Here is a 19207-nt window from a genome sequence, read left to right as displayed (position 1 = left end):
CACATGGAGGCCCTTCTGGAGAGGCTGGCGAAGTTCTAATTTTTGACATGGGTTGTTGTTGCAAGGGTGTTTGCCTTATAATAATTTACCAAGCTATATATTTTGGGGGTGCTATTTGTATCTGTTTCATTCTATAATAAAAATCTAAAAAAAAGGAAAAAAGAGAAAGCATGTTAGAGACACTTACGAACCTGATGCTGCCCTGGAGCTGATCACAACACTGTTAGCAGTGGAGGAATAAAACTGTGGAAAACTGTGTTCTGGGCCACAAGAAGGCAGGTTCTCCTGTAAAGACGTCTGTGCAGTGGTAGTGGTGGGCACCTTCCTGGCTGCTGGGGGGTTTCGCTTTGATAGTGGTGTAGCAGCAGCTCTCATTTCAGTTGGAGTCGGACTAGACAGCTGACCCGTCTCTGGCTCAGTGTCCTTAATGTGTGGTGTCTGGAACAGCAACATCATGGTGACTGCAGGATTAAGAAAATGCAGATTCCTTGGGCCCATCTCTCTTCAAAAGGAGCAGCCCTGGCCTCTGCAAGATTAGCTAACACACTTCGGCTTGAGACCCCCACTGACTTCTCCGTTGATTTCTACATGGAATCAGTTCTGTAAAGATATCCTGGCGGAAGTTCAGTTCAGAGCAATTCCCAGGTAAACTGTTGAGAGTCAGTGTCCTGGGTGGGATTTCCATTAATGAATGACCCCTTTGTCTAATGGAGCCACATAGAACATTAAATGTGAATGTGATTAAGCTGTAGCTCAACTAGAAAAACTATTTCTCCAATGTACAATAGCAGTTGTCAAGTTTTCTCTCATCCTTTGCTCAGGGATTTTTTTCCCTTTCAAGTCAAAGCCTGGGATTAGGAATTTAAAGTGAGATCTCTATCAATGAATCCTCTGAAGTTTTTAAAATTACAATTCTATACAAAACAAAACAAAACAATTGAAACACGTTCAGCAGAACAATTCAGATTTGGGTGTGGCCAGGCAAACTTGCAAGGGGCTCTTTCTCAGATGAAGGCAGAGGAGGCTCTGAGTGTGAAAGCAGAAATGTGAAGGCTGCCGAGTCTTGTTCAGCATTTTCACCTTCTCTTTCGACCACCTCCTTCACTCCCAAATCCACACGCTTGTCAGCGGCTCTCCTAATCAAAACAGATGATCTGATTTCAGTTACTTTTGCTGATTGAGTGCCATTTAGTGTGGATACATTGAGGAGAGTAAACTAATCTACTACTTATTTTTTAGGGATTTCCTTTTGATTCGTGAAATGTAATATATTATCCAACGACTCTAATTCTACAAACATCCTCTGAGCCCTGCCCGCCATGCATGGCAGTGTCCTGGCAGAGTGTGACATTATTTCCCACTTCCAGAAAGGAAGTCTAATTAGGGATATGGATGAGCAAAGGTTAATGATACCGGCAAAAGCATTGCTACATAAATAATTTCATTTAAGTTCTCACGCTTCAAATTTTAGGGGTTAAAAAAAATAACCCCACCCTGGCTGGTGTGGCTCAGTGGATTGAGTACTAGCCTGTGAACCAAAGGGTCTCTGGTTCAATTACCAATCAGGGCACATGCCTGGGCTGCAGGCCAGGTCTCCGGTAGGGGGCGCACAGGAGGCAACCACACAGTGATGTTTCTCTCCCTCTCTTCCTCCTTCCCTTCCCATCTCTCTAAAAATAAATAAATACAATCTTAAAAAAAATAAAAGGGTAATCATTATGTTTAACTGAAGAATTCTGGAAACTTTAGAGCAAAGTAACGTGGTGATCTTAAAAAGTCTCAGCCTGCCTTTAAACCATACTTCATCACTGTCATTCTCCAGACAACAAGAAGAAACCAGGACCATTAGAAAATGTATGTGTTAGAGGAAGGAATGAAAGGGGGCGGTCTACTTTGGGGAGATAAAAATACCATGTCATAGTAACATTCAATAGTCTGCCTTTTAGAGAAAGCACAGTTTTGATAACCAACTGAAATGGCATTAATAATTTGCAATAGGAAGGGCTTTTTTGTGTGTGTATAAAGTTGCACGTTTTAGTTCAAATGGTTCATGTATTAGGGATTTTTAAACAAGTACTGTAGTGTTCCCTTGATCTGTATTTTGGAATGTGAATTACATGCATTAGGTAAGAATCTCTTCTTAGCTTTTTCTAATGGATACACACGCATATGGTGAGGGTATGCATGGGTGAAGACTTTTCTTTATTCTTTTGGCGAAGTGCTAGCAAGCCAAGCAAGCAGTCATGATGACATGGCATTTTGCAGTAAGACTAAAACATGAACAGAAATACTCTCATATTTACGTCTCTCTTGCTTACTGCCTCTAGACCATGGAAACTTTTCATTCTAAATGTAACGGTATCCTCTGGGTAGGACAAGGGTTCAAGATTTCTGAAACTCTGATGGGAAAAAGATAGAAGTGGGAGTGAGGAGACCTATCTTTTAAAGGTAGGCTGTATTTATTTCCTTTTCTTAAGAAAAATCATCTGAACATGTCCTGCAATTAGAAAAGTGTAAGTCAAGAGTGTTTTTAGAGAAACAGGGAAATTACTTTCAGGGAAAGGGAAAGAAACATTATTTAGGGTTGCAGATGAATGGAGAAATGCCAGTCAATTCCGGTTTGTGCCTGCGTAGAGTCACTTGTAGGTATTGGGGGGTTCGCTATGTTTTCTCATTTGGGGGTGCGTGGAGGGAAGCACGAAGCCGGAAGAAGTGGGAGGGCTTCCTTTGTGGGAGTTCATGAACCTGGAGTGCCGCATCTTGCTTCAGTACCCAGGTGAGGAAGTTGCTGGACGGGCAGGTTTCCTTTCCATGAACAAGGAGCCCTGGAAACAGGTAGTTAGGGGCATCTTTGCAGAATGTTGATCCACAGACACACAATTTCACGAGGAAATCTTCAGGGTTTTTTTTTTTTTTTAATNTAGATGAATGGAGAAATGCCAGCCAATTCCGGTTTGTGCCTGCGTAGAGTCACTTGTAGGTATTGGGGGGTTCGCTATGTTTTCTCATTTGGGGGTGCGTGGAGGGAAGCACGAAGCCGGAAGAAGTGGGAGGGCTTCCTTTGTGGGAGTTCATGAACCTGGAGTGCCGCGTCTTGCTTCAGTACCCAGGTGAGGAAGTTGCTGGACGGGCAGGTTTCCTTTCCATGAACAAGGAGCCCTGGAAACAGGGGCATCTTTGCAGAATGTTGATCCACAGACACACAATTTCACGAGGAAATCTTCAGGGTTTTTTTTTTTTAAATGGTTGAGAATAGATAGGCACTGTGGCCTCATGATGAGGCAGCAAACAGATCCCCTCCCAGGGCCAATGAACAGGAGCCGAGGAGCTCACATTTAGCATTACTGGGGTAAGCAATGAGAGCAGTCACAGGAGGGAGCCCTCGTTTCTGTTCTGTGCGGATGGCAACTGGACATACTGGTTAAATACATACCTGTTAACAGCTCTGTATCTGTGTAGAAAAAATGATACAACTAAATATATACAATCTTATTAAAAAAAAGGAAAGGGAGAGAGAGAGAGAGAGAGAAAGAAAAGAAGACAGAAGCAGGTCTTTCACCTAAATATACAACTATATAAAAAATACTGACTCATCCAGCTGGAGTTTATTTGTAAGCATTCTCAGGTCAACTTGGTGTTTGTATCAGCTACTTCAGTAACCATAGAAGATTCCTGTTTTAATAACAGGCAGCAGCAGCTGCGATTTGAGGTCACAAGTTATATAGATAGAAGTCTGAATGAAGTGGGCAGTTGGCAACATAATGTCTCTAGTGAATGCTACCCTGTGAGTAATTCTGAAGGCTACGGGGGCTACTGTGGTGTGTGTGGCTACTGTGGTGTGTGTGAATTACACAAAACAATGAGAAGTATCACTTTCCCAGATTAACACAGTAACATCTATGGAAAAAATCTTACCCAATTTTGAAGATAGATTATTAATCATTATTATTTGATTTAAGATGGGCTCCAGATTAACCTCATTTTTGTTTCTACTTCTCTGAAAATCATGTGGAAGTTACAGAGTTAGGCTTGATGACTGTAGTGCCATGACCGTAGAGGTGTGCTACTTGTAACTTCCAAGAATCTGAAAGGAATGTGTGACCCAGAACAAATGTTTACATGCATTTTAATAACAGACTATAAATTGGTTTTCTTTTCTGTTGTTATTATTTTTTTAAAGATATTTTATTGATTATGCCATTACAGTTGTCCCATTCCCCCCTTCACTACCCTCTACCCTGCACAACACTCCCCCACCATTCCCCCCTTTCATTCATTTGTGTCACAAGTTCTTTAGATTCTATATTTTCCATACTATTCTTGCCCTCCCCCTGTGTATTTTCTACCTACCATCTATGCTACTTATTCTCTGTACCTTCTCCCCCTCTCCTCCTCCCACTCCCCTGTTGCTAACCCTCCATGTGATCTCCATTTCTATGTTTCCACTCCCAATCTATCTGTCCTCTTAGTTTGCTTTTGTTTTAGGTGTGATTGTTAATAATTGTGAGTTGGCTGTCCTTTCACTGTTCATATTTTTATCTTCTTTTTCTTAGATAAGTCCCTTTAGCATTTCATAGAATAAGGGCTTGGTGATGATGAACTCCTTGAATTTGACCTTATCTGAGAAGCACTTTATCTGCCCTTCCATTCTAAATGAAAGCTTTGTTGAATAGAGCAATTTTGGCTGTTGGTGTTTGGATTTCATGACTTGGAATACTTCTTTCCAGCCTCTTCTTGCCTGTAAGGTCTCTTTTGAGAAATCAGCTGACAGTCTGATGGGAACTCCTTTGTAGTTGACTGTCTCCTTTTCTCTTGCTGCTTCTAGGATTCTCTCCTTCATTTTAATCTTGGCTAATGTAATTATGATGTGCCTTGGTGTGTTCCTTTTTGGGTCCAAGTTCTTTGGGACTCTGAGCTTCCTGGATTTCCTGTAAGTCTATTTCCTTTGCCAGATTGGGGAAATTCTCCTTCATTATTTGTTCAAATAACTTTTCCACCAGCCAGGGCACATGCCTGGGTTGCAGGCCAGTTCCCGGCAGGGGACATACGATACATTGTGTGTCCTCGGCAGAGGCAACCATACATTGATATTTCTCTCACTCTCTCCTTCCTTTCCCCTCTAAAGATAAATAAATAAAATATAAAAAAATAACTTTTCCATTTGTTACTCTTCCTCTTCCCCTTCTGGTACCCCTATAATTCAGATGTTGGAATGTTTAAAGATGTCCTGGAGTTTCCTAAGCCTCTCTTCATTTTTTGAGTTCTTGTTTCGTCCTTCTTTTCTATTTGGTTGTTTTTTTCTTCCTTCTGGTCCACTCCATTGATTTGAGTCCCAGTTTCCTATCCATCACTATTGGTTTCCTGTGCACTTCCCTTCATTTCAATTAGTTTAGCCTTCATTTTTTCATCTAATTTGTGACTAAAATCAACCAATTCTGTGAGCATCCTGATCACCAGTATTTTGAACTGTGCATCTGAAAGGTTTTCTATTTCTTGGTCACTTAGAATTATAGGCCCTGGGGCTTTGAGCTCTTCTTGAGCCATAATGTTTGGTCTGTTCACACCTGTTATGTTTGAAGGGTGGAGCCTTAGGTGTTCACCAGGGCGGGGTGACCCAGTTGCTGGGTTGTGATGCTGTATGCGGGGGTGGGGTCAGATAGGGAAAAAAATGGCACTTTGCTCTGCTCCACCCTCTCTCTCAGATTTCTATCCCCTCCGTGGCTTCCCACAAGCAAATTGGGCCCCTCTGGTGCTGGTTCCCAGGTATGTGGTTCCGTGTACTCTCCAGGACACTGTGGGTCTCTCCAAAAAACTCTCTGTGAGCCTGGGAGCCTCTCCCAGCCCCTCGACCCTGAGGAAGTCTACAGTTGGTGCTTTCAGGCTCTAATTCCCATCTCTGAGGTCCTAGCCTGAGCAGTCTGACTCAGTGTTCACTCCTTTGCTTGGTTTATCTGTGTGTGGATGTGTGACTGCCATCAGCCAGCCGCCCTGTGCCCTCACTGGGACCGCCTGTCGCCACCCCCAGGCCTGGGATCCACCATCCGCCTCTGCCTCTGCTCCTGGGTTGTTTGGAACGAAGAATCTTTCCTGCCTGACCCCGCTCCACCACTGACTCCACCCCTCTTACCGGTCTGGCTGAGTGGTTCCTTGTTGTCGGACTTCTGTACAGTTCAGTTTTCTGTGTTTTGGCTGTGTTTTTGTTACTAAAACTTTGCTGTCTTTAAACTTCGTTGTGGGAGGGGGCACAGTGTTTCCACCTACACCTCCATGTTGGCTCGAAGTCCCTGTTGTTATTTTTAAAACTACCATACAGAAAAATTCACTTTCTTTTCTGATACATGGTTCTACAGATTGTCACTCACGTGCAGATTCGTATAACCACCTCCACTGTGTGCATGCGGAGCAGTTTCACCCCCTCAAAAAACCCCTCAGGCTGCCAGTCCACAGTCCCACGCTCCCCTCCCTCGGCCCCTGCAGCTGCTCATCCACCCTTCTTCACTAGGATTTTGTCTTTTGAGCCTGTCATATAAATGGAAATATACGCAGTGTGACCTTTTGAGACTATGGGTAGAGATGCTTTTCATTTCCGTGTGTACCTAAGCCTTCATTTCTCTCATGCGAGCACCCTGGAATGAAATTGCTGGGTTGTATTATTGTAAGTACACGTCGAACTTCGCCAAGAACCCGTTGAACCGCTCTCTGCAGTTACTGTGCCGTTCTGCACTCCCACCAGCAGTGCAGGGGAGTTCCAGTCGCCCTGGAACTCGTCGACATTTGGTCATTTTCTTTCTTTTAACTCTAGTCATCCTAATAGATGTATGCATAATGGTGCCTTATTGTGGTTTTAATATATATTTCCCTAATGGCTAATGAGGCCAAATGTTTTTTCCATGTGCTTATTTGCCATCATTACATCCACTTAGACTCTTTGTTCAAGTCTTTTGCCTGTTTGGTGATTGGGTTGGTTGTTTCTTTATTGTTGAGTTTTGACCCAAACTTTACTACGTAGGAAAGTGTCCTCCTCCCTTGTCTCTTTGCCCCCTGGGCCCAGTTATTTCCTTCTCATCTGTGCAGCCTGTGTGAACGCTTACCTTCCTGCCGGCCGGGGAACTCCAGGGGGCGGGCTCCAGAACATGCACCTTTGTGTACTCAATGTATTTGCTGGAAAAACAGAAGTAATTAATTTCTAAAGATATTTTCCTTCTATCCTTAATAAATATACATTGGGATAGGAACAACTTGAGTATCTATAAAAATGTTATTGCTGGAGGACATTTAAAAACTATCTTCACTTTGTAATTAAAAGTTTCTTAGTCTTTGAGCCATCTCTTCATTTAGACATCTAAATGAGCTTGCTGGAGAACATTTTCTTTTTTTCTCAGAAGAAAAAATACGTAAGGGAATGACTGAAATCCATGTAGAATCATGGGAAATTTTAAGTAAGTAAAACTTTAGTGGACAGTAGGCGCCTGGTAGAGAAGCAGGTAGTTAGTAAGAGGGCAAAAGAATAATGATCAGAAAGTGGCAGAGAAGCACTGAGGCCTGCCCTGCCCCCGCCCTGCCCCCGAGCCCTAAGTGCGTCTTTCAGGTGAGGCCCGGGTAGCAGGCAGCATCCCTGGGACGGTGACAGGGAAAGCAAGGTACTTGGGCAGAGGCAGGGCTGGGTGAGAGCAGGAGGCAGATAATGTAATTACTCCCACATTTCTTATTAACAAGTGTTTTCCTTACAAGGGAATGGGAATATTGGCCAGAGAATTGGGAAGTGGTCAGCAGTGAGAGGAAGGGACTTTTCCAAGGCAACGTGGTACTCCACAGAAATGAGCATCCGGAGGAGGCACAGGATGCAGGGCCTGGGCTGTGACCCAGAGGTGTGGGGAGTCAAAGGAGTAGATGCTCAGAGCGTGCAGAAGCTGAGGCCCAGGCAGCATGGGGAATCTCCTGGTGGCAGTTAGAGGCCTGCCTTCTTATGCTGAAGGTCAGCGGAGAGAGCTGGTGTGGCTGTGATTGGTTCCCATGCTCTCCTTAATAGGGTGATGTAATTCATGCCCCAGATCTCTTTTGGACTGCCTGTGCTTGTTGGCCACGTTTGTAAGAACATTACATAATCAGGGCTCCAAAGTCTATTTATTTTAAACTTTTGATCTCTTTCAAGGTTTTTTGGTCAGACTTGAAGGAATTTGTAAACATAATTAATGAGTTAGGTACATAATTCTAATGAACTGTTCTTCACATAAAAAGTCACCATGAAAAGGTTGATGGTTGCTGTTTGATTTCGCCCAAGTTGGGATGTTTTGCACCAACTCCCGTGGTGTTCCTTCTGTGAATGCTCTTCATCTGTGCTGTCTGGACGCACGCAGGGGCCTGCTGCAAGCGGGCCTGGGGCAGTCTGTGGCTAGTAGGTTACAAGATTCTTAGGGGTAAGGCTGTCTTATTCTTCTCTGTCCCCAGTGCCCAGTATAATGCCTATATACACACAAACTTATATATACATATGAAGCTTTAGTGTCCAGGGTTCCCTGCATTAGACTGCCACGTGTGCAAATTCTATATGCATCTATTTCTTTAAATTAAATTCTGAGTTCAGCGGACTGCTCCTTTGCGGTGACCCACTGACCCCAAAGCTTGCATAAGTCTACACACTCTATGGACCCAGCACTTGTGTTTAGAGCTCATGAAATTTCTCATTTGACAGGGTAGGACCCAAAACACTCTGCTTTTCCCCATATCCACACTTATGCCTTTACACCTAGCATTCTTTTCCATTCTTATTATCACCAATATATATCACTCTCACAATAGTTCTTGGGTGTCAAGAACCAATATTAAAGCTACTGAAGTTGTACAATAATTATTCAAAATTCACAATAACTTTGTACCATTATTCAAAAGGGTTTTTTTAACCTATTTTTATTTTTATTTATTAATTTTAGATGACAGAGAGAGGAAGGTAAGGAGGGGGGTGGGGAGAGAGAGAGAAAGAGAAACATTAATTTATTTTTCCATTTATTGATGCATTCATTGGTTCCTTTTCATATGTGTCCTGACTAGGGATTGAACCCACAACCTTGGCGTGTTGAGACAACACTCTAACCAACTGAGCTACCAGGCCAGGGCCTGTTGATATTTTTATTTAAATTGTCTAGGCCTTAAAAACAAAACAAAACTGTATTTTGTATTTCTTCATCCTCGGGGGTCTCTCTGGCTTTCCTTCTTAAGAGTGATTCTACTTGCAAAGTAGGAGATCAAATTTAGATATCCATTATAAATTTAAGAATGAAACTGTGTCCCGGTGGGAATGTGACAATTGTTTCTTATACTGAAGACCCTGTGGTTCATTGAGAATGGCTGGGAGATGCTCCGAAACTTAGATTCCAGCCCGTCTTTCTTCATGCTGGGTGTCTGGGCGACACTCGACCCTGAAATGCCACGCGCTCCGTGGAGCGTGCCCCCAGTGGAAAGAGTCACTGTTGGCTCACCTGGCGGAATCACAAATAGTAAATAAAGAGAACAGAGGGTAGATTTGTGAGGTGACCTCTCGCCTTGACTGAAGTTTCAATGTTGGGATCTGAAAGAATAGAATTTTTGTGGCCTAGGAAAATATCAACTTCCCTGTAGGCACGGAAGGCCCAGTGCCCAGGAATGTGGCCTGCAGTCCTAGGTGAATGAACACAAAGGGCAGCCATCTGCCTGTGCTCACTTGGCCTGCTGGCGCTGGCCACTGGTGTCAGGTGAAGGAGTGAGTTTTTCTTGACCGCTGTTTCCCTAAGGATAAGGCAAAGTCGTCATCATATCCCCCACCCCTCTTTTTCTTTTCACTGCAGGACATTTGCGAAGATATTTCTGATCATGTTGAACAGATCCATGCCCTCCTTGAGACCGAGTTCTCCCTGAAGCTGCTGTCCTACTCCGTCAACGTGATCGTGGACATCCACGCGGTGCAGCTCCTTTGGCACCAGCTCCGCGTCTCCGTGCTGGTCCTGCGGGAGCGCATTCTGCAAGGGCTGCAGGACGCCAATGGCAACTACACCAGGCAGACCGACATTCTGCAAGCTTTCTCCGAAGAGACAACAGAGGTGGGTATTTTCTTTGAAGCCAAATAATGCATGCGTTGCCAAGTGTGACCATTTGAGAATGTTTCCAGTTCAGAGATGTGGGATAGGAATTCTTTGTAGGTACGTTGCCAGGGAGACCCAAGTCAGGGGATTTCCCCGCCTCTCCTTGGTTCTTGTCCTGTCTGCCAGAGATGAATTCAAATGAGAGACAACACATATAGTGGAAATGAGAAAACAAGTTTGTTTATGAAATCCTCACACCAGCGCAAAGTGCAAGCAGTCACCTTGTTAGTCTGAATGCCCCACATAGAGAGAAAACAAAATTGTTAATAAGTTTGTTAGTAAATAGTTTGTTCTATACTCTTAAGCCAAGGCTACAAGTGGGCACTCAGCTAATCTGAGAGTACCCTATCAGGGTTCAGAGGTTATATACTTTAATCAGCTTCTAGGCACCCTCCTCCCCCTTCTAAACCTTGGGAGTAATGTACAGCTACAAAGGCTTTCTTTCTCAGTTAGTAAAGACTCTTTGTCTTAGTTGATGAAATTGCTACAGAGCCTCCCTTTCTTAGTGCACCAAGTTTCAAGGATGCCCTTTCTCCTGCGCCATCTTTGCTGGTGATGTCCAGAACACCCGGCAATCTCACTGGACTGGGCTCAGGGCTGCTGAGTCAACAGGCAAGACATGGCTCCCTCCTCCTCCCTACCTTAGTTTACTACCTATCCTACCGGGCAGGTATAAATAAGCAGGTCATGAGCTGGGCTTCCATCGAGGTACAGTGACCAGAAGCTAGGACACTTTTAATGTGAATGAAGCTTTGCATCAGAGTTGACGCACACCTACTGATAGTTTGCCGAGATACCACCCATAGTTGGCATTAATCTGGCTCCTTGTTCCCCATTTCATTTATACTTATTGAGTGCTTCCTATGAGCCAGGCACTAGGTGCTAAGACAATAATAGTGATCAAATCATGGTCTTTGACTTCAAGGAGCTTCGGGTCTAGTGTGGGGTGTGGACCATTGGACAGACAGCGATAACTCTACATGATTCCACAGGATGGCAGAGAAGGGGCACCTGATTCAGACAGGAAGCCTTTCCAGAAATGAGTCTGAGACGAGACCTGAAGGAGAGGCAGGATTAGACTGGTGAAATGATGTAGAAAATGCTCTAGACAGAGGGAAGATCCAGAGGTAAGAGAGAGATTGACAGGCTCACAGAGCTATAGGTAAAACTGGAGCGAAAAATTCAAGTCACCGGGAAATAGGCTTCGAACTAATATTGTAGGTAAGAAGAGGTCAGATCATGAAGAGAAAAGGCACATTAAAAAACCTTCTTAAGAGAACTGGACATTATTTTCAACACAACAGAACAGTTTGTGCAGGGAATTGACATGATTAGATTAATGCTTTAAAAAATTATTCTGGATGTAGTGAGTCAAACGAACTTTAGAATTTTCCACCATCAATATATTTAGATTTTAAGGTACTCATATTAAGTGTACTTTAAATAATTTGTTCTTGTTATTTTTGATGCATGGCTTAAGAATGAACACTGTAAATTTGGATCCAGATGAACTCTTTTTTTCCTCAAACAAAACTGACATCTATTGTAGAGCAAAGCCCTGTGCTAGTTAATCAAGCAGCGGCTGTGTGTGTGTAGACAGATAAACTGATAAAGTAGGTAGGTAGGTAGACGGATGCATACATACATACATACATACACACATAGACACCACATACAGCTAAAGTGTGGGTGTACATGTACAGTTCCTTGGCTCTTGATACTGCTAAGTGCTCCACTGTTAGTTTTCTGGAAAATATGTATTTTTACAACTTAATAAAGAATTTATATGACTGTGTAAGATTAAAGGCCTTATAAAGAATGCTGCATAATTCATTAATTTATTAATGTTTTAATGACTCCATTGTCAACAAGCAAAACAAAATTGTTCATTCCCATAAATGATTTATACTTATTGATTATTGTTTTCATAACAATGATGCTCTTGCTGTGGCAAATTCCCTGAAGGCCCTGGAAATGTATGGGAACCAAAATCTATTAGGCTCACTTCTTACATTAAGTCATGGTCTGTTTTCATTTAGCTTTCCCTCTTATCGTGGCCCTGACGGAAGTTACAGAGATTTTGGTAGAGTCTTTTTTTAAATCACAGGATGAATATGTGTGTGGGGGGGCGGTATCAGTCCCCAGATACAATCCCTCCCAAGTAGGACCCCTAGAGGACCCTTGATTGGGGATTAAGGGGATCCTAAGGGCAGCTATCCAACTGGCTGGATATTCCAACTGGCCTGCTCAGTCCTAAATCTGGTACCTGTGCGGTGGAGAATATAGACGGGAAAGGTTTGTCTGAACCTGGAAGAGAGCTTTCATCAGATGTCTACCTGGCATCTCTGATGCGTACGTCCTTTTTTTGTTCTTCCTCATGTGTCCTGCTGGCTCTGCCCAGCCTCCAGCCCTGAGCAGTCATCAGTGCTGCCCCCTGTCCACTACTAGAGGGGACATTAGACATCACTGAGTCAAACCAATTCATGTTACACATTTATTCATTCGAGGATTGCCAACCCTTGTGGGAGAGCTGGGATGCATGAGTGCTGTAGGGTTTATTGTTATCATTGTTATTGTTTTGTGGAATACATTTATCATGCATGTATTTGAGCCCATGTCATTCATGAAGTGGTATCCCAAGAAATGCTGAAGAGCCACCGAGGCTAACTAATTTCACAGCTATGTTGCCAGCAAGTACTATCTATTATGGTTTTCACAATGTGAGCTCAACAATTATTTACAGATTGGTTGGAAATAATTATATTTATTTTCATGTTTGAAGCAAGTCGTCTTGTCATAAAGATGCAACAATATGTTGTACAAGGGATAAAGGAACAGGGGATTCTTAGCTATCTGCGTGGTGGATATTTTTCTGTGAATTGAAACACTGTCTCCATTATCATCCTTCCTGAAGCTATGGCTCCCGATCCTATTTCAAAGACTGCTTAGTTTTATTTGTTTCTGTCAGCACACTGGAATCGTGGAGGACAGGAAGGGGATTAGGATAAAATTCTCGGCTTTATCAGAATAAATTCAGCTGTGAAAGATTTGTAGAATGAAGAGGGAGATGGCATAAAACATGCTGATAATCTGGAATGGTAAACTTCCTTCCAATAAAGGTGAATTCATTTTTCTCCTCTTGGAAGTTAGTTGAGTTTCAGAGCCACATTAAAGAATAAGTTAGAAAGTCAAGAAAGTGGCAAGTTTTCGCCCTTCCTGTCCTTGAAAATACAAAACACATGATTTTAATTTTTTAAATTTAGACATGGGGCAGATCATATGTTGTAAGCATATGATTGTCAGACACCTTACTGAAGCCAAAGAGAACAAAGAAACAAATGAAAACCCCTTAGAGACAAAGGTCAACATTGTGTACAAACTGTGTTGTGCTGACATGTTCTGTATTTCAGTTACTGTGATAAGCATTTTATTGTACTTACTGTTTCATTTGTTAAGAAGGGTAAGGGGCATCGAAGTAGTTGCAGTTCATAGATGGAAAGTGAATGCTTCATAGGTAAAGAAGGATGTATGTCTAAGAAATAATGAAATAAAACAAACAAAACTAGCTCTTAACTGTTGTCTGTTGTAATAATAATGCTTTTCTCCTTCTCTCCTGGGAACAGGGTGGGACAGGGCTTACTCTGGGGCAGTAAGTGTTTCTGAGGATAGTATTTTGTTTTCCAAACAAAGGGCTAGATAGGGAAGGGATCTTCAGGGGGAGACTTAGGAAAAGGGGGCCACACCCTATTGTCTGATGTGTAGACTCAGGTCGCAGATTTATCTGACATCATTTGTTAAGTGCCTGTTATTTTGGGGCAAGACAGCATCCCTGGTCTTAAGGTTCTGTGACCATGAACATGGGGACCAAATGCTTTCTGGGGGCGACTGTGTTCGAGTCTATCTAGAAGCAGGTGGCTGACACCTTCAGGGGACTAATTTTTTACCTGAACTCTCAAATTTCTTTTCCTCTAGCCATCATAGAAACACTTTTTCTTAATGCCTCTAACCTTACTCACATTGCTGCAGTGCTGTACCTTTATGATACATCTGATAAGAATAATGCAAATTTCAACTAGTTAGTAATTTAAATACCAACTAACGGGATAGCTTTAGAACTTAACTGTCATTTATAATATTATTTTTATAAAGGAGTAAGTTCTGAACACTAAGCAGTTAAATTAAAAAAAAAATTTAAATACAGCCTGCCTTTAAATTGGAATTTCCACCATTACTTTCTTTTTTTTAATCCTCACCTGAGAATATGTTTTTATTGATTTGAAAGAGGGAGGGAGGGAAGGAGAGACAGAGAGAGAGAGAGAGAAAGAAACATCAGTTGGTTGCCTTCTTGTATACACCCTGACCGGGGATTGAACCCACAACACTTTGGTGTGGGGACTTTACAGTGGACTTTATTTGGCTGCTTCATTCCTTGGTGTTTTTTGGTCCTGGTTCAGGTATGAAGCATATAAGCCACACATTTCCACTTAGGTCATTTGGCAGTTAATATTGTTATCTTACTTTGTGCATTATAATGTAGCATAGGGATATGTCTCATTTTGATAAAAAATTCTCCCTAAATATACTTGAATAGTAAAAGTATTGTAATAATGTGAGTGAACATTCATTAAGTACCTGTCTATGTGTTAGACTTGTGTTTTACGTATATTAACTCTTTTAAGCCTCACAGCAGCCCTATGGGAGGACTTACCATTTCCTGTTTACAGACGAAGGAAATGAGGCCTAGTGACATCGAGCTACTGGGTCATGGTCACATGGCTAATTAGTGCTAGAGGTAAAATTTGACTTTGAAGTGTGGCCTTTTCATCACTGGAGTCAACTAAAACTATATAATCAAAGGACGAAATTACAGGAAGGTATAGAGAGACACATTCCAAAATGTCATCATTCATTCATTTATTCAGCAGATGTGCCTTTGAAAGCTTGTTCTATGCAGATCAGTATGCTAAGTGTTGCAGGTATCCTGGGGAGTCAACCATTTTCTCTGTGATTTATACTGTTGTGGTGCATACAAACTAGTGGGAGAAACAAGATAATTAAATAATCACAGTAGTATTTATTTAAAAATTGAGATAAATGCTTAAAGGAAAAACAACCCAGTGTTATGAGGGTCTCTAAGAAAAGATTCTGACTTAAGTGGAAGTTTGGAATTTTGAAGAAGTGCAACTTGATCTGAGGTCTGAGGGGGTAAGAGCCCATTAGTTATGGGGCATTACAAGTGGAAAGCTTTCCTGACAGGGGAAATAGCATGTGCAAAGGCCCTGAGGTGGGAGGAACACAGCATGTTCAAAAACTGAAAGGAGGAAACTGTGGTCAAGTGAAGCCAGGGAGGGGAGAGTGACTTGAGAGAGGCTTCTTCATGTTTGTCCTTGGAAGGGTTTGGGTTTTTAACCTAGCAGCAGGAAGCTAATAAAGGACTTTAAGTAGAGATTTAACAGTTACAGATTTGTAAATGTTACTCTGGTGGCAATGTGGAGAACAAACTGGAGGAGGGGGTGTGCCAATTTAAAACAATACCCAGTGAATCTCAGAAAATGATGGTGCAGAGGTCAGAGTGTGGACCTGGGTCAGGCCTCTGTTTAGGGTCTAGCCCAGCCCTCAGCTGCAAGGCCATCTGCTAGTTAGGCTGTTTTTTGTTTTTTGTTTCTGTTTTTGTTTTTGATCTCAGGCTCTGTTTCTATAAAATAGGGACAATAATGTAGACCCCACCCCGAAAGAAAGATGTTGGGAGCTTTAAATGAAAAAGTAATAGTAGTCACCAACCATCCAGTTTACAGATGAGGCTTAGAAAAGTGAAGTCCGACTTTTCATCATTATTCTTTGTCTCCATGTTGCAGACAGTGAGTGAGGGCTGCAGGGGACAAAGGCAAGGTAAAGGCCTGAAGGAAGAGAACATTTCCAAAGCAAAACGTGCAAACAAACAGGAAAGTCTGATGTAAAGTCTTAAAGAGGCCAGGTCCTGGGATAACCTGGTTGAAAGGACACAGGTGTGGCAGCTGTAAGAGGTCCGGCCTCACTTTGCTCACCCAGTTTCCCCTCCAGGAGAAAGGAGGTCTGGGATACAGCGGCTCAGCTCCCTTCCTTCATCCCTTAAGGGACCAGATTAGACCAGGCTGTCCTTTAGCCTGATGCGTACACACACGTACTCAGATTCCAGGGGCTCTTTTGTCCCAAACAATCCATCAGCCAAAAGTCTCATTTGCTGTGTGATATCAGAAATGCCATTAGTAATGAGACAAAAACCACAACCCCATAATCAAAGACTAAAAAATTAAAAATACTTGTTTGCAATATTATTTTTTTAGCATAGGGGAGTTATCAATGGACCCACCTGGAATTGTAACAACGGAGGTGGGCACTCTGTATCAGACATACACAAGTGGGAGCGGGGGTGGAGATAAGGGATGGGGACAGGAACGCATCAGAGCGATAGAGTTTCGATACTCAGTTTCCTCCAGGAATTTGTTCACCTTCAGGAGAGGATGGGGGAGAAACAGGAGCTAGTCTTGGACTGTTTTCGTTACGTGTGCAAATTGAGTAGTTCACCTTTCTGTGGTTTGTGAATATACAGGGTCTGGCACAAATAGTGTCCCCTTTTTATTACAAAGTCATAAGCATGTGATTCTGTAACATGACAATATCACACTCAAGCACACCATATGACATTTTAGGTGAAATGTTCAAATTAAAACTGTAAATTATTACACCCATATTATTACCCTACCAACCACACTCAAGCAGGCGTTACTTCTGCCAGACCCTGTATATTCACATGACAGGCTTAGCACAATTAATTATTCCACTTTAAAAATATTTATTGAGCATCTGCTGTGAGTTAGCCACCGTGGTAAGCAATGGAGTGACAAAAAGAAGTGAAAGAGACATTCATGGAAATTTAACTCTTACAATAATTCGTTCCCAGAAATGTTATTACTCAGGGCACTATTTAAGGAATGTTTATTAAATGAATAATACACTACTTTATGATAGGGCATTAAGGCAAGAATGGATATTTTTGGCTTGATTGTGACCATTTCTATTGAGGCTCTATTCTCCAAATTAAAGAAAAATCCTTAATTATTTAAGAACAGGATATTCTATCAATACAAAGTGATATGGTAATTGATAATATGCCAGTGTATGTGTCAAGCCAGAAGCAACTGAGACCGATGCACTTTTTACCTCATAGTGGCTTTTGCTGAGATTTCACTTGGACAGCAGGTGAGTGCAATTGATATTCCATTTACTGAAACCATCACTTTGTCCGTTTCAGGGCCGGCTTGATTCTCTAACGGAAGTGGATGACTCAGGGCAGCTAACCATCAAATGCTCTCAGAATTACTTGTCTCTGGACTGCGGTATTACTGCGTTTGAACTGTCTGACTATAGTCCAAGCGAGGACTTGCTGGGCGGCCTGGGTGACATGACCTCCAGCCAGGTCAAATCCAAACCCTTCGACTCTTGGAGCTACAGTGAGATGGAAAAGGAGTTCCCTGAGCTTATCCGCAGTGTCGGGTTACTTACGGTGGCTACTGACCCCTCCCCTCCCCACTGCAGCGAAGTGTCCCTTTCAGCAGATGATGAAGGTGGGTGTGAGGGCAACAAGGCTTCCACAGGGGAGGAGAAACCAGGCTTAACGCGGGGGACGTCTTCTGCAGTGGACGCTCTGACAAATACTGTCCAGCCCTCTTCAGAGGCTGCAAAGCGAGAATCCAATCCCTCCTCCCAACTTGGAGCCAAGAACCAGCAGCCTCCTCTTTGGGAAAATGCAACCCCGAAACGATCCATCAGAGATTGCTTTAATTACAACGAGGACTCTCCCACACAGCCCACGCTGCCAAAAAGAGGGCTTTTCCTTAAAGAGGAAAAACTTAAGCATAATCTGAAAGGCACTGGTGGAAAGAGGCAGATGGTGAGTCTCAAGCCTGAGATGAGCAGGAGCACCCCTTCTCTGGTGGATCCTCCCGACAGATCCAAGCTTTGCTTGGTGTTACAGTCTTCCTACCCCAGCAGCCCCTCTGCCGCCAGCCAGTCCTACGAGTGTTTGCACAAGGTGGGGGATGGGTATCTTGAAAACACAGTCAAAGGTCACATTAAAGAAATGTCCTCCAGCCTGGGAAGGCTGAATGATTGCCATAACGAGAAACCTCGACTTAAAAAGCCACAGAAGACTCCAGAAGAGGCGCCTCTGGGCCAGACACCTAAAGGGGGAACTGGTTCAGGCAAGCAAGCAGAAAACACAAGGAGCTCCATGGTGCCAAATGGAATTCCTTCTGGTACTTCCAAGGCCATAGAGGGGCCAGAAACAGGTTCTGCTTCCACATCCTCACTTGAGCCCTGTAATCAAGGAAGTCGGAATGCCAAATTACCAGGGCAGTCAGAGACATCCAGCTCACCACCTCTTACCGACAGCAGTAAATCCCCTGTTGGCTCAGACAATGTCACATCTCCGGAGCCCCTTCTTTCAAAACACAAAAGCAAAAAATGTTACTCTTCCTCCCCCAGCCACGTCACGAAGAATGGCCGGGTTGTGGAGGCCTGGTACGGCTCCGATGAGTACCTGGCACTGCCCTCTCACCTTAAGCAGACGGAAGTGTTAGCTCTGAAGCTGGAGAACTTAACGAAGCTCCTGCCTCAGAAACCCAGGGGAGAAACCATTCAGAATATTGATGACTGGGAACTGTCTGAAATGAATTCAGACTCTGAGATCTACCCAACATACCACATCAAGAAGAAGCACACAAGGCTGGGCAGGGTGTCTCCGAGCTCATCCAGCGACATAGCCTCCTCCCTGGGGGAGAGCATTGAGTCTGGGCCCCTGAGTGACATTCTTTCTGATGAGGAGCTGGGTGTGCCTCTCTCTGGCACGAAAAAATACCCTGAGGAGAAGTCAGGGAGAGCTTCATCTTCTGAGAAAAATGAAAGCCATTCTGTCACAAAATCTGCTTTAATTCAGAAACTTATGCAAGATATTCAACACCAAGACAACTATGAAGCCATATGGGAAAAAATTGAGGTAGGCTGGTTTAATTAATCTGAATGATTTCTTATCTTAACTGCTTTTTTGGAAATAA

The 19207-nt window shown here is 43.0% G+C and overlaps 1 protein-coding gene across 6 annotated transcripts in view; it reads left to right on the top strand.

The window, feature by feature from the left end:
* The window catches only part of AKAP6 (A-kinase anchoring protein 6), a 481121-nt gene that overhangs the window by 184158 nt on the left and 277756 nt on the right, over positions 1 to 19207 (top strand). For all 6 annotated transcript variants that reach the window (XM_037050256.1, XM_037050257.1, XM_037050255.1 and 3 more), the window contains exons 3-4: positions 9822 to 10073; positions 17407 to 19149. In XM_037050256.1, coding sequence (XP_036906151.1) covers positions 9822 to 10073; positions 17407 to 19149 — 1995 coding nt within the window. The remainder of the gene's footprint in view (positions 1 to 9821; positions 10074 to 17406; positions 19150 to 19207) is intronic.

This window comes from Sturnira hondurensis, unplaced genomic scaffold (genome assembly GCF_014824575.4).
Source record: "Sturnira hondurensis isolate 20B ecotype Veracruz unplaced genomic scaffold, ASM1482457v3 Scaffold0006655, whole genome shotgun sequence".
NCBI lineage: Eukaryota > Metazoa > Chordata > Mammalia > Chiroptera > Phyllostomidae > Sturnira > Sturnira hondurensis.
This window is presented reverse-complemented; position numbering and strand designations above follow the sequence as displayed.